Source organism: Tiliqua scincoides, chromosome 9 (genome assembly GCF_035046505.1).
Source record: "Tiliqua scincoides isolate rTilSci1 chromosome 9, rTilSci1.hap2, whole genome shotgun sequence".
In the NCBI taxonomy this organism is placed as follows: Eukaryota; Metazoa; Chordata; class Lepidosauria; order Squamata; family Scincidae; genus Tiliqua; species Tiliqua scincoides.
This window is the reverse complement of record NC_089829.1, coordinates 6,672,330-6,697,155: the sequence shown is the minus strand read 5'-3', so window position 1 is coordinate 6,697,155 and position 24,826 is coordinate 6,672,330. Positions and strand designations below refer to the sequence as shown.

At 46.3% G+C, this 24,826-nt stretch overlaps 1 protein-coding gene across 1 annotated transcript in view; it reads left to right on the top strand.

Moving 5' to 3' along the window:
- The first annotated feature begins 2,395 nt into the window (after window positions 1-2,395).
- Window positions 2,396-24,826, top strand: part of NADK (NAD kinase) — a 53,513-nt gene continuing 31,082 nt past the window's right edge. The window contains exons 1-2 of the mRNA XM_066637168.1: window positions 2,396-2,468; window positions 13,108-13,306. Of these exons, the coding sequence (XP_066493265.1) occupies window positions 13,125-13,306 (182 nt within the window). The 5' untranslated portion in view covers window positions 2,396-2,468; window positions 13,108-13,124. The remainder of the gene's footprint in view (window positions 2,469-13,107; window positions 13,307-24,826) is intronic.

Sequence of the window (24,826 nt, the reverse complement as noted above, 5' to 3'; positions counted from 1 at the left end):
ACCTTCTTGGGACTTCTTGTCTTGCCCAACTTTCCTTTCTAGAAGCAGTCATTGCAGGAATCTGTTTTGTATTTGCTCATTGCTGTTGGTTCCCCCTCCCCCACTTCCCGATTGCAACTCTTTTTGCAATAGGTGTGTAGGTGGGGAGGGGATAGGGAACTCTGGACTTTCAACAGTACTCTGAGCATTGCCTGAGTTGTTGGGGGATGAGAAAGTAAAAGGCCCATATTGAAATCCACAAGTCTCAATCTGACTCAGCTTTATTTTAGCCAGATCATGCTCCCCTGTTAGCTTTCTAAAAACAGTTGCTAAAAGGACCAGCAAAACACAGATTGGTCATTATTCTGTATATTCCACAGCCTGGTCCTGGCTTTGGAACTTCTGGAGAATGTCAAAAAGATGAGAATGCCTCTGAGCTTGTGCAGAGTACATCAGAGTCCTGTCATCCCCCCCCCGTTTCTTGTGCTTGCAACAGCACCACACAGGGGGCACGCACTCCATGCTCAGCCCATGCACATGTGGGTGCATATGGCCACTCCTCCCTGCTGGTTTCCCCTATTGGGTGAATGCTGTTTTTTTCAGAAAGGCATTTAATTAGTTTTTCTCCTGATTTTCTGTTCCTTTTTGGACCCTCCAGTGCAGTGATTTTTCAACCTTTCCCAACTCATGGCACACTGACAAGGCATTAAAGTGGTCAAGGCTGTTGTTGGCAACCTTCAGTCTCGAAAGACTATGGTATCGCGCTCTGAAAGGTGGTTCTGGAACAGCGTCTAGTGTGGCTGAAAAGGCCGATTCGGGAGTGACAATCCCTTCCACACTGGGAGCAAGTGCAGTCTGTCCCTGGCCTGTCTCCCTGGCTATGGGCCTTCCTTCTTTGCCTCTTAGCCTCAGACTGTTGGCCAAGTGTCTCTTCAAACTGGGAAAGGCCATGTTGCACAGCCTGCCTCCAAGCGGGCCGCTCAGAGGCCAGGGTTTCCCACTTGTTGAGGTCCACTCCTAAGGCCTTCAGATCCCTCTTGCAGATGTCCTTGTATCGCAGCTGTGGTCTACCTGTAGGGCGCTTTCCTTGCACGAGTTCTCCATAGAGGAGATCCTTTGGGATCCGGCCATCATCCATTCTCACGACATGACCGAGCCAACGCAGGCGTCTCTGTTTCAGTAGTGCATACATGCTAGGGATTCCAGCACATTCCAGGACTGTGTTGTTTGGAACTTTGTCCTGCCAGGTGATGCCGAGAATACGTCGGAGGCAGCGCATGTGGAAAGCATTCAGTTTCCTCTCCTGTTGTGAGTGAAGAGTCCATGACTCGCTGCAGTACAGAAGTGTACTCAGGACGCAAGCTCTGTAGACCTGGATCTTGGTATGTTCCGTCAGCTTCTTGTTGGACCAGACTCTCTTTGTGAGTCTGGAAAACGTGGTAGCTGCTTTACCAATGCATTTGTTTAGCTCGGTATCGAGAGAAAGAGTGTTGGAGATCATTGAGCCAAGGTTCACAAAGTCATGGACAACCTCCAGTTCATGCGCAGAGATTGTAATGCAGGGTCAAGGCATACCACCAGGTTTTGGACAATCGACAAGGCACACCATGCTGCCAGTGGGGGCTCACATCTCCCATTGGCCCTGTTAATAAATGACCTAACCCCAAATTCCTGTGGCACACCTGTGGACCACTCGCGGTACACCAGTGTGCCATGGCACAGTGGTTGAAAATGGCTGCTCCAGTGGATTAAAAAAAAATCAGTGGATACTAAATCAGTGGAAAAATAGCTTTAAAAACCCACTTCTGGGTTTCTTGCTCCTCCATTGCCACCCCAGAATGCATGCATGCATGTGCACAAGCACATTAGTGCACACACAGGATTTCTCCATTGTTTCCAATGGGCAGCTGCACTTCCTGCTGAGAAAGAAGAAAAAAAATGCAAGGTCCCCAGCAGTACCCATGTGTGAGTCTACCGTCTAAGTCTATGCTCTCTTCAAAGCAGTTTCGTCTGCGCCTGCGCACAAGCTGCTTGGTAGCATTGCCTTGTCCACGTTGATGCACACTGCGCCTGCGCAGTAGAGTGCGGGGAGCGTACTCCTCAAAGGGATTCAGTCAACGCCTTTTTCGCGCCTGCGCAGTTACTCCCACATGAGGCGTGCGTGCCACCCCCCGCGGAAACAGCGCGCATGCGCTCTCGGTCCCCGTGACGACTGTTGCCCCTCTCGGCTCGTCTGCGGGCCGGCGCGCATGCGCAGTGCCCTCGCCGGCTCCACTCTCTCTCCAACCGGCCTTTCTCCAGGAGAGGGAGGGGAGAGGGAGGAGAATGGAGAAGGAGGAGGCGGCGCGTGGCGGGGGCTGCGTCGGCTGGCCGGGCTGGAGGAGCCGCCTGCGCGGGGGAGGACTGTGAGGGAGGGAGCGAGGCAGCCGTGCACCTGGAAGGGAGGGGCTGAGGCGAGGCAGAGGAGCGGGCGACGCCTGGCGCGCGCGGTGAGTGACGTGACGTCACGTGTAGTGAAGCCGAGTGGGCGTGGCCTGGGCGCCCTGGTGGGGGAGGGGCGTGGGGGAGGGGCTCTGGGGGGCCAGGGGCTCCTGGAGAGGGGAGAAAGGGGGCTGGGGGGGTGTGAGACTTCCATTTGGTAAGAGGGGAAGAAGGGGCTGCGAAGGGGCTGTGGGGGAAGTATGGAGTCTGTGGAACTCCTTGCCACTGGATGTGGTGATGACATCTGACCTGGATGCCTTGAAAAGTGTTTGGACAAGCTGCTGGAGGTAAAGTCCATCCCAGGTTGCAAGCCATGATGGGTCTGTGCAACCTCCTGGTCTTAGAAGTAGGCTACCTCAGAGTGCCAGATGCAAGGGAGCGACAGCAGGGATGTGTAGTGGGTGGGGAGGCAGGTGAGGCAGAGCCTCCCCACCAGAGTCCCTCAAAAAGCACCACAGCTTTGTGAGGCACCCAAGGTTACAAGCCATGATGGCTATGTGCAACCTCAACAGTGGTGCTTTTCAAAAGACTCCAGTGGGGAGGCTCTGCCTCACCTGCCTCCCCACCCACCTTGAGTGGCAGCGAGATGCAAGTATCTTGTGTGCTCCCTGAGACATCTGGTGGGCTACTGTGAGATGCAGGAAGCTGGACTAGATGGGCCGCTTGGCCTGATCCAGTGAGGCCCTTCTTATGCGGACAGTAGGCGGGGGAAAGTGCATGGAGAAAAAGGAGGGCCTGTGGGTGTATATGCAGCGATGTGGCAGGGAAAAGGGTGCATGAGATGTGGAGGGGAGGTAGTGTGGAAGAGGTTTGAGGGTGCGTGGGGGAGGGGAAGGGGAAAGAGGAGGAAGAGTGGGGGATGTGCAAGATGAGCCTGGAGGGGAGTTACGGGAGGGGGGTGTCCATACAGTTGTGGCATCAAGAGAGAGAGAGGAACCTGATTCTTTAGAGGAGGAATATGCAGTACAGGGGGACAGGGGAAAAGTCCATGTGGGTAATGGGTAGATGAGTTCTTGGAGTGTGAGGGGGTCTTATCCAGGAGTAGGGAGGAGAATGTGAGCATCATGAGAACAGAGCCTTAGGATGGGGTGTGGATGTTGAATAAACTTTCATGCCTATTTTTAACTGCTGGCATAAATGAGCGAGTTTCTCAAGAGCTGCATAAATCAAGACAAGTGGAAAAGAGCCATGTAACTGCAGTTTACTTTGCTTGCCCATGTTTTGAGTTCAGTCACTCATGCCCCACAAAGTTGGATGGTCTGCCTCTTCCACTGGTATATACCAGTGTTTTTCAAACTGTGGGTTGGGACACACTAGGTGGGTCGCAAACCAATTTCAGGTGCGTCCGCATACATTTCAATATTTTATTTTTAATATATTAGATTTGATGCTACCATGATATGTAAGAACATAAGAGTCCCGCTGGATTGGGCCATAGGCCCATCTAGTCCAGCTTCCTGTATCTCACAGCGGCCCACCAAATGCCCCAGGGAGCACACCAGATAACAAGAGACCTGCAAGGCTTCCTGGGAATTGTAGTTAAGAACATAAGAACAGCCCCACTGGATCAGGACATAGACCCATCTAGTTCAGCTTCCTGTATCTCACAGCGGCCCACCCAATACCCCAGGGAGCACACAGATAACAAGAGACCTGCACGGCTTCCTGGGAATTGTAGTTAAGAACATAAGAACAGCCCCACTGGATCAGGCCATAGGCCCATCTAGTCCAGCTTCCTGTATCTCACAGCGGCCCACCAAATGCCCCAGGGAGCACACCAGATAACAAGAGACCTGCATCCTGGTGCCCTCCCCTTGCATCTGGCATTCTGACATAGCCCATTTCTGAAATCAGGAGGTTGCAAATATCCATGATGGCTTGTAACCCATAATGGATTTTTCCTCCAGAAACTTGTCCAATCCCCTTTTAAAGGCTTCTAGGCCAAATGCCAGCACCACATCCTGTGCCAAGGGGTTCCACAGACCAACCACATGCTGAGTAAAGAAATATTTTCTTTTGTCTGTCCTAACCCTCCCAACACTCAATTTTAGTGGATGTCCCCTGGTTCTTGTGTTATGTGAGAGTGTAAAGAGCATCTCTCTATCCACTCTGTCCATCCCCTGTATAATTTTGTATGTCTCAATCATGTCCCCCCTCAGGCACCTCTTTTCTAGGCTGAAGAGGCCCAAATGCTGTAGACTTTCCTCATAAGGAAGGTGCCCCAGCCCAGTAATCATTTAGTCGCTCTCTTTTGCACCTTTTCCATTTCCACTATGTCCTTTTTGAGATGTGGTGACCAGAACTGGGTACAGTACTCCAGGTGTGGCCTTAATGTGACTGCATTTGGGGAAATGTTACAGACCTGTACTTTTAACAAGGTACTATGTATATTCTTTTAACAATGATAGTCAATGGGACTTACTCCTGGGTAAATGTGGGTAGGATTGCAGTCTAGGATTGTTAAAAATTTTTCCTGCTTGATGATGTCACTTCCAGTCATGACATCACTTCCGGTGGGTCCCGACAGATTCTCATTCTAAAAAGTGGGTGCTAAATGTGTGAGAACCACTGATATATACGATATATTATTTACTATGTTTGTGTATATATAATATACACAATATATAATATTAACAAATGAATATGTGTATATTATGGCCTAAATATATATTATGGCGCATATATACATACGCATATGTGTGTGTGTGTGTTTATAGTAGCATTACAATGTATGCTTAAAAGTTATCTCATTTGGGGAAGCACAGAGCGAGACTTGTGTTTTTTGGGCCGTTGACAGCGGTACTTCCTGTTTTTCACTTCTCTGCAAGTAAAAGTTGTGTAACTGGAAGAGGAAACTCCAATTCCTAAACTAAACTTGGGTTTTCAGGAACTGAGCTGAAGTTCTTTCTTAGCTGTGGTGTCACTGGCTGGCCTCAGTCAAATCTCTAAATGGCTTCAGATATGTTGGGGAGCTATCATGTCCTATTATGAGAACAAGTCTTGAAGAGTTGCAGGCTTCTGAGCTCCTTGTCCCTTCTTCTGCTCCTTTGTGTGCAGAATGAGAAGAAAGACAAAGTTTGCTTTTGCTTTAAAAACAAATGCAGTGTGACATGCAGTTCCTTAACCAAGTGAAGTCAGATGAAACCAGGATGACCCTCAGTAGTTAACAAATGGTAGCTCCTCTGTCTTTGTAGGCAATGCTAAGCTGCAGTTCTTACAGGAGAGAGGAGCACGTAAACTTCCAGTTCACCAAGGCTCATTCTTGCAGCAGAAAACTGTGGTTTCCTTTTATCTCTGAAGTGGGCCACTGTGCCTCAGTGCCAACTCTCTCATCTGTAAAATGGAACTAGTGATGACTGAATCACAGAGTTCTTGGATCAATTTGTGATCAAAGGAAGCCTCAACTGAAAGAGTGAAAGCTGCCTTCAGTGGGTTATTTTACCCTTGTTTTATCTTTCAAGAGCTGAAGAGAGCAATGCTTGGCCTATATAGGTTCTGGGGGAGGGGCATGTCTTGCATGTATTATTCTTATGAAATGCTGAATAAAACACTGGGGCGCAAATGTAAATGACAAGGGAGAAGGAGGGTGGGATAAAGCCTGTGTTTGTTCTGCCTTCTGAATACGCCACTGTCCTCTTGTGTTACGAGATTTATAACCAGTTCTTAACAGTGTGATTTATAGGCCGACGTCTTATGGGGTAATCCAGTGCTTCTAGCCAACTAGTGACAGCACAAACAAGTGGCACTCAGAAATATTTCAAATGGACCACGCAGGGCACTGGGGCATGGACACTCCACTCTGTAGACCTGAACCGTGTCTGGTGCCTGCACAAGGGAGGGCCAGAGTGATCCAGTGTCACATTGTGTGTGTCAAATATCTTCAATCATTTCAAAAAAAAAAAAAAATCACCAAGGGAGCAGTTCTGGACCTGTTCTTTATTTTCTCAACACGAAAGTTGAGTGTTGGGAGCGTTAGGACAGATAGAAGAAAATATTTCTTTACCCAGCCTGTAATTAGTTTGTATAACGCTTTGTCACAGGAAGTAGTGATTGCATCTTGCCTGGATGCCTTTCCGAGAGGATTGGACAAATTTTTGGAGGAGACGTTCATCAAGGGTTACAAGTCATAATAGGTATGTGCAAGCTCTTAGTTTTAGAGGCAGGCTGCTTCTGATTGCCAGATGCAGGGAGGGCGCCGGGACACAGATTGTGTCTGTTGTCTTGTGTGCTCCCTGGGGCATTTGATGGGCCACTGTGAGATACAGGAAGCTGGACTAGAGGGTCCGTTGGCCTGATCCAGCAGGGCTCTTCTTATGTTCTTATTTTATTTACACTGATCTCTTGCTTCTCCCCACTCTGTATTGTCTCATGGTTAAAATTTAGGTGGCTGGATCATAAGAAAAGGGCTAGGTTGGGTCAGACCAGCAGTGGCCAACCAAATTGCCTCTAGGAAGCCCCTAAGTAGGAGAAAAAGGCACATTTTTTTCCCCACCGTTGCTCCCCTGCATCCCTGAATCAGGGGAGACTGCAGCTGAACCTGAAGATAGCTTATCATCTTTTAGATTTATCCTTTGTCTGTTATGGCCTCAGGGTATACCTGAGGCCTGGTTTCCCGCCCCCACCCCCTGATTTTACCTTGTTGCTAGTGAAGTGACAACACTGTCTAAATAATATTCCTGTTTGGTGGAAGGGAAAAACATGTGTGAGCGTTGGAAGTCGCCTTCTGTTGAGTCAGGCCAGTGGTCCACCGAGCTCATTGTTGCCTACACTGACTGGCAGCAGCTCATGAGGCTATCAGATGGGTCCTTCTGTTACGTGAAAAGCCCCCTTTTCCTTAGTTGTGATTTTATATCTGGTTATGTTAGTAAAACATCATGCAGGCCACCCTCCTCACAGCACACTTTTCCAAAAAACCCAGTCAAGCTACAAACTCATGGATTACACAACCTCCCCTTCCATGTGAATTGTTTTAATCCAATCACTGTTTATGCAAACACATTTAAACTTCTCACACAGGCCAAATTCAGGTAAAGTCACAAGCTCATGGTGACAACATCCTCCTCCCTAGGGTCAAAGAGTCTGGCATAGCTAATCATTGTTTAAATGTCTATTCTTTGTATTGTTTAACTCAATCACTCTTTAAGTACCGTATACAGATTTGAAAGGCCTTCCTGGTTTACTGCAGGTTGTAAGTTCCCCCCCCCCAAGCCAGCCATTGCTGATAACTGACTTCCTGATCATTCATTGTTTTACATATTCCAAGTACCCCACTGTGTGTAGTAAGCAAGTACATCCAGGTCAGCTCCAGGTCAGTTCCAGGTCAGCAAAAACCCTTTTTAAGAGAGAGGGCTGGCACATGCTCACTCTCTCTGACTCTTCCCCCCCAAGGCAGAAGGTCCGACTCCCAGGACTCTTCCCCCCCCATCCGACTGCTCTACAAGAAAGGTAACTATATCGCGTCTAGAACACTTTCACTTCTCCCCCCCCTTTTCCTCCCCTTCTCTCCCCATCTTTAGTTAGCAACTGGGATTGGCAGATCAGGGACCCCTAAAATCCTTCCCTACAATCTTTCCCTTTTTCTAATCTTCTTGGATGCACCAAATACTTTTCACATGCAACCACCATAAGCTAGGTACACTAGATGCAAGTACTAGAAATATATACGTATCGTTTTACCATGTGCATTATGTTTACCTGTGTACTTTTGTAATAAAAATATAATCTTTTATTGAAAGTTATCTTTCTCTCAGTCTCCTCATTAACCTAAAGGGAATTTCTTTGCATTACGCCGTCTTGTTATCCAGCCTGTGATCCTGAAGTTCCAAAAAGGGTAGTATACTAATTCCCCTAAACAAAACAGCCCTTTTGGTAACTCTTCCCAGGCCTACTTGGAGATGCTTCCAGGGACTGAACCTGACATGCCTATGTATGTGCTTGACCTCAGAGCTACAGTCCTTCACTGAAGCACCCTGCCTTTGCAACAGTGGTACGGAGCAGCCAAGTTCGCAACCTGAGGCTTGTGTGGGTGTGAGAACTCAGCATTGCAAAGTGCTGTCAAAGGACTGTAAAATCCTGCCTCCGCCCTTTTAGTTTGCAAGTGGCACAACTTGCTTGCAAGACAAGGGAGTGTGTGCATCTGGCTGTTGTGCTTGCCCTGGCCTTTTGGTGATGTTGCTGTGATTCACAATGAGCGTGGAAGGCACTGAAGATGAACTAGGCTTTATCTTGTCAAACAGTTGCACCCACATTAGTAGGATGTGCCACCCAAGTTGAAAATACAGCCTCCCTCCCCTTGGATTCTCCTATTTTCCAGAGGCAAAGTACACTCAGTTCTTGTGATTGCAAATCGCAACTCCCTAAATGTCCATTTGGGTCATGTGTGCAACTTTGGAGTCTCCTCCTCAGTCCCATTAAGAGCTCTCAAAGAGAAATGTACACATTTGCCTTTGAATGTTATCTGGGAATGGGAAGCTCAAGGGAGCTGGAGTCATGAAGCATAAGAAACTGAGCTGCAGATCTGGACTTCCTGGATTTGAGGCTCAACTCTACCAAAAGATGCTTTGTGGTCTTTGGCAAGCCTCTCCCTCTTAACCTTAGTCTTCTCCATCTGTAATATGGGGATAATAATGCTTTTGTAAGGAGGCCATCAAGATAATACAGGCGATGCACTGGAAGTGCTATGGTGGTGTTAAGTTCCATTAAGATGCTTGTGCTTTTGCTGTAGCTCAAAGTCAGTGTTAGTCAGTAGTCACCACAGGCAAGTGACTACCTGATTGTTTGTGTGCATGTTTTGATGGCTGTTTTTTAGTACATCTGCACAGGATACATGGACACGTTGCATAGCTGACATGGACAGATAGGCTCAATTCAGGTACAGGAAGGTTTACTCTGGTTTGGTGTGATGTCTGAATTAACAGGCTGTGTTTTTTTTTTTTTGGTTTTTTTTTTGATAGGTTGGCAAACCAGAATCAAAGACTGTGGTCTGAAGTGGGTTGGCAAACTGTGGTTTGCATTAAGTATGGTTTTTCATCTCTGCTCCTAGTGAGTTCAGTATCTTAGGTGATCCTTTAGTCCTTTGACAATGTCCTATGAAGTTAAGGGTGAAACATTAGGAAGAGTTAAACTTGATGAATGTGGTCTTAAAGCCCATAGGAGGAATTCTTCATTCTATGATACTTGTGACCACAAAAGCCTTAGTTCCTGTGGAAGTGTGGTTTGGCGTGATTCATGAATCATCATACTACATTGCAATCGCTGCTTGGCCTGTGGAGGCTCTGCATCTAGAGAGTGAAGTACAGAGCAGATAGAAGAGAAAAGCAGACAAATGACTCCCAGCCATGGCCTGCCTGCATGTCTGGAAACTCCCGCTGCCATTAGCGAAAACCATGGTTTTGTGTGATGCTCACACTGATCTATAGATTTGCCGGACACAAGCAGCTTAATTTCATTTTGTGGAGGAACTCATGCATACAGAAGATCCCAGGTTTCGTCTCTGGAAGCATAAAGGTTAAATAACTGCTGCCAGTCAGTGTTGACATTATTAGGCTGTGCTAGATGGGACTCTAAAAGGCAGCTTCATTTTTTTGTGTTTTGATTTAAAATATTTACAGTTCAGGCACTTAGAAGTAATAAATCTTTTCACTTTTCCAGAAACTGGCCATTTGTAAAAGAAGTCAATTTGCAATATATTGTACACTCAGTCTTTGCTTGCTATTTTAACAAACCCATAAATGTTCTTTCACCCATGAATTTATGAGAATGAATCCCTCTTTGCAAAATGCTGACATGCGCTAGAAGGAAGCATCATCGCTTAGGGGATGCTGATGGAGAGCAAATATCGAAACAGCATAGCTGTTTCTCTCCAAACTAACATAAACTCTATATTCTGCTCTTGCGTACTCATCTGAACATTGTTTTGGTCCCTTCTTTTTGGCAAAGTCACTTTCTTAAAGCGATAACAAAGCTGCATTTTTTGCACAGTGGAGAGAGATTGATAAAGCAAGACAATTAGTTAAGACAAAAATAACATGTTAAATGATTCACGTGGAAAACATCTGTGTGTATCACTTGTAGTTCAGGTCAAAATCCTTATGTGGCGATTGTGAAATGCTGAAGATCAGGATTCCTTGTTCAACCTTAAGCACATACAATGGTGTTGCTGAGGTATGAAATGTGGGTATCTAGTCTGTGGCAAAATGAATTTGTTTTTCCTATTTTTAACTAACTTGCTTCAGAGAGATGATTTCCAAGGAGATTAAAAAACAATCTGAAGTCCGGGTTCAAATATAACACGAAACCTTGGTTTCTGTTAATCATGGTTATGAACGATCATTTGAGCTTCCAGACATACCCCATGCAAACCATGGCTTATTGATGCTTGTCTGCTTTTGTTTTCCATCTGCTTGGGATTCGGCTTCATGAGTTCACTGTCATTACCCGTGCTGTAGCAATCCTCTTGAAGTGAAGCAGTAGCCCTCTAAATGTGTTATGGGAATTCAGGAATCATGCAAAACCACACTGCCAGTTGTGGTTTGCAAACCAGCTTCACATGTTGCTTCAAATCCTGGATTCTTGGGTACAACAAACTCCCCAGCCAAAACATGTTAGTGGAAAGGAACAACATGAAATCATGGTTGAACTCAGCAAACTATGTGATGTCTGAACCCAGCCTGAGTCAACCAAACATGCATACTTATGAGCATGGCTATGTGTGTGTTAGGTGCATGCACACATCTCTAATTTCTCACCTGCGGGCTAGTAAGAGCCTGCTCAGCCCCAATTCTGCCTGCCCCAAAGTTGTTTAGATAGCATACATATAATGTTGCCATGCATCATGTAGTTACTAAGTCATCTCAGCCCTGTAAGGTGATCTGTTTCTTCTGGGTTCCAGGATTTATGTGCCATTGTGTTATGAGTTACACAATTCATAGCATATCGACATCTGGACAGAGCAGCTATTACATTTCACAAAATCTGCCTGTATCAGCTCTCTTTGTACAAAATACACCATTTACCATATGCAAATACTGTTCATTATATACTAATTAACCCTACCACCACACCATCTGGGAACCATACTTAAGTGGCTCAGAGCTTTTTGGCAGGAGGGCTGAGTTTAAGTATACCTAGGGCAATTCTAGAATTACAGTGTAATCATTTTCAATAATGCTAGTTACATTTCAGTGTCTCTGTTCCTAAGAGATTCATTCCTTTTCCTTTCTTATCTGACTTTTCTTGGAAACACCTGGTGTAAACATTTTGAATTGAGAGCCCTTTTGGAACAGGGAACTGTCTTTTCATTTATTTTGCTATGTAAACCGTTTTGAACTTTTCTTTTAATAATGAAAATTTGTGTCTAAATATTTTAAATGTGCATCTGAGTTTTCTCTTAAGCAAGACTCGATTAGGGTGTCCATGTTTGCCCATGTATCTGCCTCATTCACGTGTAAAGCAGAATAGCTGGGTGGGTCTAATATTGTGGGTGAGGGGTTACTCCCACCACTTTGTGTCCTTTTTCTAAAGCCTGCACAGGTTATTTAAGAAGCTGGTTTCTGCTGTGCCAGACACTTGGTCCAAGGAGCTCAGTGTTGTCCACACTAGCTGGCAGGATTGGAGACAGGGAAGGGTCTTTCGTAGCCTTGCGCGGAGATTCCAGGGATTTCAGCTGTGGCCTTCTGCTACTGAGCTATAGCCCAATCCAATTCAGGTACCAGAAGTGAGCCAAGGGGGTCAGGTGCTGCAAGGCTGGAGAGGGGAGAGGGCTCAGGTGTCCTTACCCATGGACCCCTTTGATATTTAAAGCAGTCTCTCCTCCAGCTTTTTATGTGGGTGGAGCAGAACATAAATTAAGCCTCTGTGGGCTGCCCCTGTTGCATCCTCTTTGACCCTGAAACAAACTGACTGCCTCTATAAGGCCAATTCCAGGCAAAGGGTTGTTGGTTCCTACTTCTTCTCACTAAAGGAAGTTTTACCACAGGCTTAGAAGCCTTTTGCCTAATAGCCTGTGGTGAGTATGAATTTCCTCCTAGCCGGGTAATGTTTCTACGTTTTAAAGAGTTGGCTCTGTTCTTTTCTCCCGTCGTCCCGTTTGGAGACTGCCAAGGTAGTGTAAGGGCTCAATATTGGTTTGAGAGGTTGGTGGGCTGCAGCTCAATGGTTAGATCACTTGCTTTGTATGGAGGTGGTCCCAGGTTCAATCCCCGATAGCATCACCCGGTGGGACTGAAACCCTGGAGAGAAGCTGCCAGTTAATTTGGTCAGTATTTAAGGTAGAGGGATCGGTAGTCTGACTTGGTATGAGAAACCTTCATATGTATGTTGAAGAGACAGTAGTTCAATCATTAGAGCACCTGTTTTTTCTGTTCAGTTATTCCTGTTCAAAGTCTCTTAATGGTTATGATCTGTGAATGGAGCCTCTTTGTTCAGTAGCAGTCTATGTCTGGGCATTGGTTGTGGAGGCAAATAGCAACAGGAACTCTTACCTTTCCTTGTTGTTCCGGCTTTTGAAATGCCCAGAAGTCCACCACTAGCTTACCATCTGAAACGGAACACTGGATTGGGTGGGCTTCCAGTCTGACCCAATAGAACTGTGGATCTTGAGCTTTTCAACAGATTTAAAGTTGCCTTTTCCTCTCTTTCCCTCCACAGGTGTTAATTTCCCCAGGATGCAGGTGGAGCCGGAAGCCTTTGGCCCTGCCGGGGAAGACGCGGGCTCCGAATCGGCCTGCTATCAGTGCTCTGCGTGTCATGCTGACGAGGAATGGAGCTGTACCAACTCCATCCGGGGCCGGGCCAAGACCCGCAGCCTGTCCGCTTCTCCAGCCTTGGGCAGCACCAAAGAATTCAGGTATGGGACCAGTTTCACATTTGAAGCCAATGATGCTTACTGGCAGTTGGCATTATTGTGAAGAATGTCTATATGCTGCTTTCCAACAACGAGTTTGCAAAGCAGATCGCGTAGCAGAGTAAATGGGGGGAGGGTGATGACAGACAGATGGGGAAAGCACCAATTATGCAAATGTATTAGTTCATTCCTCCCAGCAGCTCATAAGCTAATCTCATGGCTGGAGAGGAACCCCAGTAATAGTCCTTTAAACGTTTTGAAGCATTCTTCGTATGTCAAAGTCGGGTCCGTAGATGATCACTTAACGCACTTGCTGGCTGTTTTTTCGTGGTTGCCACTGATTTCTATCTCTGGCGTCCTCAGAGGGCTTGGGAGAGAGATGGGGGTCGCCTCTCACGTGAATGGGATATAGAGACAATAGGAAATGGTGGAAGCCTCTCTTTGTTCAGCAGGGCCGTCTGCCATTTCTTGCCTTCTCAAAAACGGCAGTTGGCATGAAACCTCTAGGGACAAAATCCATGTGATGCTGGGCCCCCTCATCTGGGCACTCACCCCTTGCCCCCTCCCTCGGGCAAGTTGATGAGTGGAACTGTGGATACCTGGTCAAAGCAACTCTATGAACAGCCTTTGACAATTGTTGAAACTGGTGTAGATCTAGGGCAGAAACATCATTTATTTTGTATCGCGCCCTTCCTTAAGGAGTTCATGGTAGTGTGCATAGCTCCTCCCTCTCCTTTTATCCGGACAACGGCTCTGTGCGGTAGCCTAGGCTGAAAGAGAGTGACTAGCCTAGCATCACCCGCAGAGCTTTTCCGCTGATCAAGGCTTTGCCTTCTTGACAAGCCATAATGATGATGGATGTATGGGTTCAGTCTGAACTTTTTTCCCTAACACAAGCCATCACTGCTGGAAGCTCCTTCTATTACAAGGGGTGTTCCACTTGTGCTCGAAGCCTGTTGACTCACGCAAAAAATTCTAGAGCGAGCAGAGAGCTCCTTATGGAAATGAAAAGATCTTCTAGTGACGCTCTGCAGGAAAGATTCATGCACAACCTATTTTATGTCGTTTCCGGGGGGGTGGGAAACAGCCAAACAGCCCTGCAGGCAAGAAGGCTCTGGCCCCTTAAGGATGCTGTTAACTAAAGTAGCAATAGCATCTAAAGAAATAGTTGATCAAATGGGGCACATTTAAAACTTTGAGTTGAGGCATTTCAGCATCTGTGTTACTGATGAAGGTGAAAGCGGAAACATTGAACACAAACATTTTGGGTGTTCTCAGTTTGATCATCGCCTTATTTAACTATTATTTAAAATGTTAAGGCAATTAGGTCTGCAATCCTATACACATTGTCTTGGGAATAAGCAGACAGCCCCTGGGAGAGATGCTGTGGGGTGAATAAGGACAGTAGCCCTCCCCCTGTTCAGTATAAGTGAACCCCTCCCACATTCAGAGGTGCCCCTTTGCCCAGCAAGCAGGAGAAATAAATAACCCTGAATAACTTTTTGTTGTGTGACTGATGAGGGTGCAAAGGTGCCTGACTCCTACACTTGCAGGCGTGGCCCGCTTGTCTAGGCAGATTGCCATCCTGGAGGCTGGGAAAGTTTGTCACGTACACAGCTGTGGCTGACAGCGGTTGGCAGAGGGATTCTTTGCCTCCCCACTTCAGTGTTGTCCCCCTCTTGCAAAAAGGAAGGTGCCACTCAAGGGCCAAATTGCCGGCTGCCTCGATACAGCTTAAGAGCCATGGACCTGTTCTGCAGGTAGATCTCTCTCGATCTCTCTCCTCTCTCTCTCATCCAGTGCGGTTAGTAAGGTGAAAGCCACCAGGTGCATCTTAGAGCTTAAGTGAATTTCTGATCTAGATAGTAGGCTTCAACTTTTGGTCCAGGCCCCCACTGGCCTGTAACATAGCCAGGTTTAATTTTTTAAAGTTAAAGGTTTAACTTTTAACTAAAAGCCAGGTTTTTCCTTTACCTTCTCTTTCTCCCCTCTTGCCCATTTCTTTTTTTTTTCTTTTTTTTCTTTTTTCCTTCTTCCAGAAGGCTATGTTTGTTTGTATGTTGCTGCAAAGGCCGCTCAGGGCCTTGTAACACTGGGCTAGCATGGTGTCTTGGTTAGAGCGTCAAGTCTGGACCAGGAAGGCCTGATTTAAAATCTCCACCCAGCCATGACCTTAAGCCGGTTGCTATTTCTCAGCCAAACCTACCTTACAGGGTCGTTGTGCAGATGCAAGGAGGAGTGTGAGCCATGTCCACTCCCTTGAGCTCCTTGAAGGATGAGTGGGATAAAAATGTGCTTAGTAAACAACAAACAAATTGATGTATGAGAGAGATTTGTGTGACTCCCTCTTTCTCTATTTTTTTTTAGTGCAAACCTGAAAACTTTTTCAAAATTCCACTATGCCTTTTAAATGCATGTATGCTCAGCTAAATTTTGATTGGCCTTTTTATACAGTTTGAGTGATTTTAGTGAACTTTTAACAATTTTTGATTCCTATTTATACGCATGATTATCTCTATATCTTTTTTTTTTAATAAACTGTAAGCTGTTTGGTGGCAATAGCAGTCAGGAGAGGCAGGCCTTAAATTGAGATTCAGCCTTGACACTCATCAGAGGACCCACCAGGCCAGGCTGACCTCTGAACCCTCAGTTATCAGCGCCAGTGATAGCACCCAGTGTCCTATCAAGGAATGGGTGGAAGGCACCATTTGAGTTGCCTAGTGCAAGACTCTGCCCCTAGTAAATTTTTACAACACAGGATCCACTAGATCAGTGGATCTCAAATGTTTTAGCACCAGGTTCCACTTTTCAGAATGACAGTCTGTCCAGGACCCACCGGAAGTGATGTTGTGGCCAGAAGTGTGACATCATCAAGCAACTTAAAATAAAGTAAAACAAATAATTAAATAAAGGGAGATGAGATGGGGAAGCCAGCCCTGTTTCTCCAAGTGAATTCTCGCCTGCCTGCAATAACCTCAAACCCACCCACCCCCCGCAAAAAAAATTGGTAAGATTTTCAGCCCTACCCAGTGCCCAGTTCAATTATATTGAAGTTATTATATTTATAAGTTATTATATTTAAACCAGTTCATTGTGATTTGGAATGAAATTAGTTATAAATCCAATTTTTTTTAAAATAAATTTGGGCTAGATTGAGATTCAAAGCTTCCCTCTAAACAGCCTAAAAACCCCAGAATGATGAGGAGAGGATCTGAAACTCCACTGGGGGAGGGGGTCTGCAAAAAGCAACAAGCCTTTCCAATAAAGGAATGGTTTCCAAACCTCTTAGCACTGGAGCGCACTGCTTAACATGGCACACTATCAGGACCCACCTAGCTTTGCAAGTCTAAAAAGAAAAAAAAAATCCCTTACCAGCAGAAGCCTCTGTTTTTTATTCTTTTAATGGGGAGGGTCTGCATTCTGGTGCATTTGTTGAGTCCCACTTTTATCAGACTAGGACAGGGGTGCCCAAACCCCAGTCCGGAGGCCATTTGCAGCCCTGATGGACTCCCAATCTGGCCCGTGGGGAGCTCCCAGTCTCCAAAGAGCCTCTGGCCCTCCAGAGACTTGCTGGAGCCCATGCTGGCCTGATGCAACTGCTCTCAGCATGAGGGCAACTGTTCAACCTCTCACCTGAGCTGTGGGATGAGGACTCCCTCCACTGCTTGGTGTTTCACGTCTGTGATGCAGCAGGAGCAGCGAGGAAAAGGCCGGCCTTGCAAGACCTTAATTCACTCATATAAGTTCCATCTCCAATATATTCATTTATGTAAATTTATTCAAATTTTAAATGTAAATTAATTCTTTTTTTTTCCTGGCCCCCCACACAGTGACAGAGAGATGATGCCAAAATGTTTGGACACCCCTGGATTAGGACCATTTTGGTGGCCTTGTATTCGCTTGACCTTCAACATGAGCCAAGCTGTGTTTGCTTACTCACAAGTCAACGTGAATGTGTAGCTTAGTTTCAGTTTCCATAAGGATCAATACATTTGTCAGCTTGGAGGAAGGGACTTCCTCCGTGGGTTTTTTGGGGGGGCTTGGGTTTCCTCTTGGCCTGCTCTTTGCAATGGACTAAGGCATGTTTACCTACTCATGAGTAAATGTGCAATGATGTTAACATTCTATAGGGTTCCTTGCATTTTCCTGGCAGCTGCCAGTTTCAGCTTCAGAACCCATCAACAATCAGGTCTCGATCAGTAGTTTGAGAAACCTGCATTGGATACAACACCGATACCCATATTGTTCCATCTTGTATCATTTTATAATTGTTTTTAATGTTTCTTAGTCAAATTTTTTTTTATTGTACCCCACCTTGAGCATAGGAAAGGTGGTATACAAATCTTTTAAATAAATAAATATGGTAGCATAAGTACAAGCTTTTTCCTCCTTAAAGAGGGTGGGCTTGAGAAGCAATTTCTCCATTTTCCATGAAAGCTTGTACTAAAAGTAAGTGAGATGGTTTTGCAGGTGTCACAAAGCTCCTTGTCACCTGTGTTTTTCTTCTCTTGTGTCATCCTTCCTTAAAACGTTAAAAAAACAAAATTAGGTAGTGTTAAACTGGGTCAGTTCACTTTTCAGTGCAATTTAGTCAGTCATGAAGCCCACCAACTGAAGCCTACTGCTTTTTTTTTTTTGGGTGGGGGGAGTTTATGCCTATGCTGCTAGACTCTATAGGCCTCCTTCTCAGATCTCAGTCGACCCAAATGAAATGATCTCATCCTTCTTGCTATAGAAGTTGCCACAGAGTTGCCCCAGTCTGAATCAGCCCACCCCAGTTGCCAGTTCTCTTCCCCAGCCCCTGGTCTGTGCAGCAGAGAGAGAGAGCAGCAGAACAGTGAGAGTTCAAGGCAGCGCAGGGTTGAAAGGAAGTGTTGAAATTGCTACGTGGGCTAGGTGAAATTGCTAGCCTCCTCCGACTGTAGGAGGGCTGTTTCTTACCTTCCAAGCTGATACAAGACTGTTTCAACAGTTGCTTTGTCTTGCCTTTCTCCTACTGGAGGTCCTAAGTTGTCTGAGGAGTAGGCCCTCAGTAAGTTCAAGGGGGCTTACTTCTGGGTAGGTGTGCGTAGGATTGCAGTAAGGCACACTCACCTGGGAGTAAGTCCTATACCCCTCAGTGGGACTTACTTCTGAGTAGACACGCATACAACTGTACTGTTGGTATTCTTCCTTAACTCCCTATGCTGAAATTTAAGAGTGGAGCTAGTGTCGTGTGGTGGATAAGAAACTGAGCCCCTTTCCCAGTTTCACCTCTGCTGCTACAGACTCACTTGACAGTCTCAGGCAAGCCACACTGTCGCTCCGCATGGTGCATGTAGTTCATCACTCTGTAGCTCATCACTAAGAAGCTCAGCATGGTGCATCTCCCTCATGTTGTTCTCGCAATAACCCTGCAAGATAGCTGGGGCTAAGAGGGAGTGACTGTGGCCCAAGATCACCCAAGAGATTTTAACCTGGCCCTCAGAGACCTTGTCTGCAGTCAGACCCACTTTCCCACACTGCCTCTCTAGTCCCCTCGCAGAGTCCGTTTTTCTTCATTGAGCTATTCTGCAAAACACCTTCCTTCCCTTCCCACTGTTCTTTCATTTTCCTTCTCCGATGTATACATGGAGAGGAGACAGGGGAGCTTTGGTCTGGGGTTGCCAAAGTGCCTGAAGGCGATTTAGTCACTGTCACAGTCCTGGCAATGATGGTAATATAGGTATTTATAGCCATTGGTCTGTCTTCATGTTACTTAAGGGCTAATCCCTGATGAGGTTCACCAGGCTGTGACCTGCTTAGTTACGGCGCTGCTTATATAAAGGATTACAAAAGAATTTCTTACTCTACCTGTGTGTGCGTGATGACAATCTCTGCACAGTCACATTTCTGGCAGTCTGAAAATTGGTTTTGGATTCTTGAGCATTCAGTGCACTGAAGGAATGACCGTGGTATAGTTGGGACCCATCTGGTTGGCAACCTTCAGTCTCAAAAGACTATGGTATAAGCCTACAGCACCCAGTATTCCCAGGCAGTCTCCCATCCAAGTACTAACCAGGCCTGACCCTGCTTAGCTTCCAAGATCAGTCGAGTTTGGGCATGTGCAGGGTAACATGGTTTTCCACTTGTACTGAATGCAGAAGATCCCTGGTTCATTCCTTGGCATCTGCGGTAGAGCTGGGACAGAACCACCCCTTCCCTTCCAGTCAGTGGTGCCAGTGCTGAGCTGTCTGGACCAAGAGTCTGACTCAATTAAGGCGGCTTCACATTTTAATTCGCAGCATCTATAGCTCAGTGGCAGGACCTCTGCTTTCCATGTAGAAGGGCCCAAGTTTAGTCCCTGGTACGTGCAGATGGGGCTGGAAAAGACCCCTTGTCTGATGGGGAGAGATGCTGCCATTCAGTGTTGACAATGCTGAGCTAAGTGAACCCAAGGCCTGATTCAGCAGGAGACACCTTCCTATGTTCACATGTTTCAGAATATAGTCATACGCTTCTTTCAGGCTTTGCCCCTTCCCTCGTTGCTTATAGTGAAAAAGAATTTCTTCCCAGCTGGAAGCCTAAAAGAACATTCTGTCTTTGTCGATTAGCCCCAGAGCTATGGTGCATGGACAGGCTCATGGAAAACAACAAAACGGTGAGCTGTTAAGGCATGATGACTCTTTTGTACAAGTCATGTTGATGACATGTTTTAATTTTATGATGTTGTACATCCTGCAGCCTTAACGATGAACCCCAAGGCTTTCCCTCGGGCGCCTTAAACTTGGTTCAGTTGCTAGACCTTTGCTGAAGGGACATCCCCAAGCATAAATTTCTGGTTGGTGATTCAACCCTGTTAGGAGCAGGGAAGGAGTTCTGTCTCTCACAGTCATCAAATTATTCTTTTACACCTAAGAGGTCACCCTCTAGGCCGTAATGCAAGTGGTGCTGATTATGATCTCCCACAATGATGTTTTGCTAATTAGCAGCTGTGCAAGGCTGCTTACAGAGTAGACACCACCCTGTTGGTTTTGTTTTGGGGCTATCTAATATAACAAATAAATACATGAATGCAACAGTTTTAAATTGGCTTCTCATCAACAGGCAGGTTTGATTTCCCCCAGCCCTTACAGATATGGCAGAATTGCACATTTGATCTTGTTGTTTTTATTATGCCCTCAATGGTGCTTTACACAGAATGAAAAGACAGTTCCCTGCCCTGAACAGCTTACAGTTAGATATTGACTCAAGAGAGGCAATTATGAGTGGAGGGTGGAGGCAGGGGTAGATAGGGGAAGCAAACACGATTCTTCTCGTTGCCTGTACTGAGTTATAACAGGGAATGGGGTCTAATGTGAAAATTGTAAATTATTCACAGAATATTAGCATTTGAAGGTCTCTTGGAGATCATCTAGTCCAACCTCCTGCTCAGTGCAGTTAACTGCCCCAGCATCCCTGACGGGTGGATGTTGTCCAGCCTGTGCTTGAAGACGTGCAACAAGGGCAGGAGACAGACTTCTCCAGTGCTCTTGCTTCTTACCATTAGGAAATTGTTCCTCCTATCTAACCTAAATCTCCGTCACACCCAGTTGGACCTCTTCCTGCTTATCAGTGTCCTCCTTAAAATGCGATGTCCAGAACTGGGCGCAGTATTCCAGGTGATGTCTGAGTAGCGCAGAATAGAGTGGAAACTCTTGACTTCTCATGATCTGGACTCTGTCCATCTGTTAGTACAGCCCAGTATGGCATTCACTTTTTTGAAATTCCATCCCAGTGCTGGCTCATGTTCAGCCTGTGGGCCACTGAGACACCTGGATCCTTTTCATGCATGCCGCTGCCAGGTCAGATCTCCCTCGTCCTACGCCTCTGATTTTTTTTTCTTGTAGCTGTGTGTGTTAGTCTCTGTTAAACTTTATCTTGTTGGTACAGGCACAGTGATCATGGCTACCGAGATCATTTTGAATCCTGATTTGGTCTTCCAGGGTGTTAGCTGTGCCCCCCAGCTTCAAGTCGTCTGCAGATGTTATAAGCATCACTTCTGCTCCTCATCCATGTCATTTATTAAAATTTTAAACCGTACAGGGCCCAAACCAAAGCTGTGTGGTGCCCCACTAGATAGGATGAGCTATTATCATGCATTGGGAATGTCTGTTCAATCACCCTTGAACCCAGCTAAGAAGTAGCATCTAGCCACGGACAGCCCAAGATCATCTGGTGCCTGAGGCAGCATGCCAAATGCTGACCGCCCTTATTGGTGTACCAGCCTCTGCTCCTCTCACTCCCTAATATCTAGCTGAGCACACCCTTCCCCTCCACATTTCCTCTTCCAGTCTGTCCCCCTCTTCCTTACCCAATCCAGGGGGTGGGAGGAAGAGGTGGCGGCAGGTCAGTGGACAGAGATCCCCCCCACACACAAATCTGCTGCTTGATGCAACTTCACCTCATGGATGGACCGGCCGTGCATCTAGCCTACATTTTACCATGTTGTCCAGAAGGATATCATGGGAGCCTTTATCAAATGCATTGCTGAAATCTAGGTATGTAATGCCCACAGCATTCTCGCAATTATTACACTGAATAAGATTAGTCTGGTACAACTTGTTCTGGAGAAAGCCATGCTGGCTTCTAGAAATCATCCCATTATTCTCTAAGAGCTTGTGGACTTGCTGCTCAAGAATCTCTTCCGGGATCTTTCTGGGTATTGGTGCCAAGCTGCCTGAACTGTGGTTTCCCAGATCCTCCTTTTTTGAAGTTAGGGACAACATTCGCTCTGCCAGACCCCTCACCTCTTGTCTGGGAATTCTCAGAGGCAACAGCTCTGAGATCACACCCACAGGCTCCTTTAACCTCCTGGGGTGTGTAGCCCATCCTCATTAGTGCAACTGCAATAGGTTGCCCTCCTTGTGAGAGAAGTCAGATGATACCAAGTAAGAATTGAGCAGCTCTGCCTTCTCTCAGTCTTTTGAGACCACCTCCTTCTCCACACTACAAGGTTGCCACTTCCTGAATCTTCCTTTTCTTTTGGACTTAGATATAAAGCCACACCTTTTTGGTTCTCTTTTGGCACCCTTTGCAAGCCTTCACTCATTATGTGCTTTTTTGCCTTCCTGACACTCTCCCTGCAGCTGTGGGCTGTATGTATGTGCTCTTCAGTTATCAGTTTCTCCTTCCACGTCTTCTAAATACTCTCCTTGCTTTTAAACTTTTCAGAAAGCTCTTTGCGCTGCCACACAAAGGTTATTTTAGACACCTCTCATCTTTTCTTCTCCGGGAGCTGTTTGCAATTGTCAATTTGCTATCTCACTTTTCAGAATGTCCCATCTCTCCCTCCCCGACTCCTTTGCCCTGAAAGGGAGACACATCACAGCTTGCATCGCTGTAGATCAATTAACATACAATATCTAGCTTGCCAAGTGTCTGTGTTGTTGCTCTCTTGATGTTTCCCGGTTTTCTTCCTCACCCCCAGCAAACACAATATCCCCCAGCTGCAACCATGACAGGTCTGTGTAGTAGACTCTACCAAGTTGGACTTAGTTATGCGGAAAAAGAGCATTTTGGCAAATTGGCTCCATGAATCCCGGTGGCAGCGTTCAGCTTTTTAAAAATCTCTTTGGTACAGCGTTTGGGTGCAAAATGTTGTGTGTGAGTGTGAGACACAGAGTCTGTTGCAGCTTATGTAATGACATAATTGAGCCTTCAGCTGACATCTGAGTGTGTATCAGTGGAAGCTTAATTTATTTCTTGTGGAAGCTTGCAGGGTAATTAATGAGAAGTGTGTCTGTTACTAATTCAAAATAGAGTTGCAGAGTAAAGATTATGCAACTTGCAGTTTTAAGGGTGAATCACTTGCTGGGCTCCTTCCCCGGGTGGCCTTAAAACTTACCTCTTCCACAAAGATTATTGTGTTAACCAGTTGTAGCATCCCCTGCTCATTGGGCAAGGAGGCACCTTTTCAAAAGGTCTCTTCTATTTAGCAGGGGGGAGCAAATGTCCCTCTTCACCCCAGCATGACATCTTTTCCAGTGGCTGTTGTTCGGGTCTCTTCCTCATTTCTTTATAGACTGGGAGCCTTTGGGTCCTTTTTTCTTTTTTGTTGGCAACCTTCAGTCTCGAAAGACTCTGGTATCGCGCTCTGAAAGGTGGTTCTGGAACAGCCTCTAGTGTGGCTGAAAAGGCCGATTCGGGAGTGACAATCCCTTTCACACCGGGAGCAAGTGCAGTCTGTCCCTGGCCTGTCTCCCTGGCTATGGGCCTTCCTTCTTTGCCTCTTTGCCTCAGACTGTTGGCCAAGTGTCTCTTCAAACTGGGAAAGGCCATGCTGCACAGCCTGCCTCCAAGCGGGCCGCTCAGAGGCCAGGGTTTCCCACTTGTTGAGGTCCACTCCTAAGGCCTTCAGATCCCTCTTGCAGATGTATCGCAGCTGTGGTCTACCTGTAGGGCGCTTTCCTTGCACGAGTTCTCCATAGAGGAGATCCTTTGGGATCCGGTCATCATCCATTCTCACGACATGACCGAGCCAACGCAGGCGTCTCTGTTTCAGCAGTGCATAAATGCTAGGGATTCCAGCACGTTCCAGGACTGTGTTGTTTGGAACTTTGTCCTGCCAGGTGATGCCGAGAATTGGATCCAGGGAATCATTTATTTATTTATTCTGCTGTGTAAACTGCTTTGTGAACTACTTTTTGTTGAAGAGCAGTATATAGATATTAATAAATCATCATCATCATCTGGTGGTCTGTCTCAGTGGCAGGGGCTATTTATTCTTGTAAAGTCTTTGTTGATTGCTAATGTCGAGGCGTAAATTCCTCTGTATTTCTTTGCCTGATCAATGATTGGTGGCTACCCTGAATGTTTTAATTTTGTATTCTTGTTGTTGATTGCTAAGTGAGTTTTATTGTGGTTTTTTTTTACTGCTTTTGTTAGCCCCCTAGAACTAGTTGGCAATGTGGAATAGAGCTCTGAATCGAAATAAAGGAAATGAGTAAAACCCGTCTCTTCAGTGCAGGTTTAGCCTTCAGTTCAAAGTCAGTTTAGGCTGAAGGTGTGGCTGGTTAAAGTGTGTCTTGTCCCCCCTCCTCTAGGCTGCCATGGATTGTGAGTGCTCGCAAAAGGGGGGATGTTGTGGCAAGAGTGGCCTTACCCCCCACCCCCAAGGATTAGTCTGTCCTTTTCCCTCCGATTTCCCAACAAGTGCCTTAGATTTTTGCTTGGGGGGGATCTGTAGCCTCCTGGATCCTCTTCCCCCCCCCCTGTGGACTGCTCCCCTGGCAAGGGAAGAATCTCTGCTACCAGCAGGCCATCCATTCTTGGCAGTGCCTTCCTCCCTTTTAAATACCCCATGCCAAACCACGCACCACCCTGCCAGCAGATTTTCATCTTGGTCGTTCTCATTGTCCCATCAGCTGGTTGACTGCCCCTGGCACTGAAAACATTTGCAGACTTCCCTTTCCTGCTGCTTCTGCTTGTCCTTGACCTCACAACTGGGCCCACATCCAGGCCCTTCACCACAACCCCCTATAGTGCGTATGTATCTACAAATAAAGTGTAGGCTTAGATTTCAGT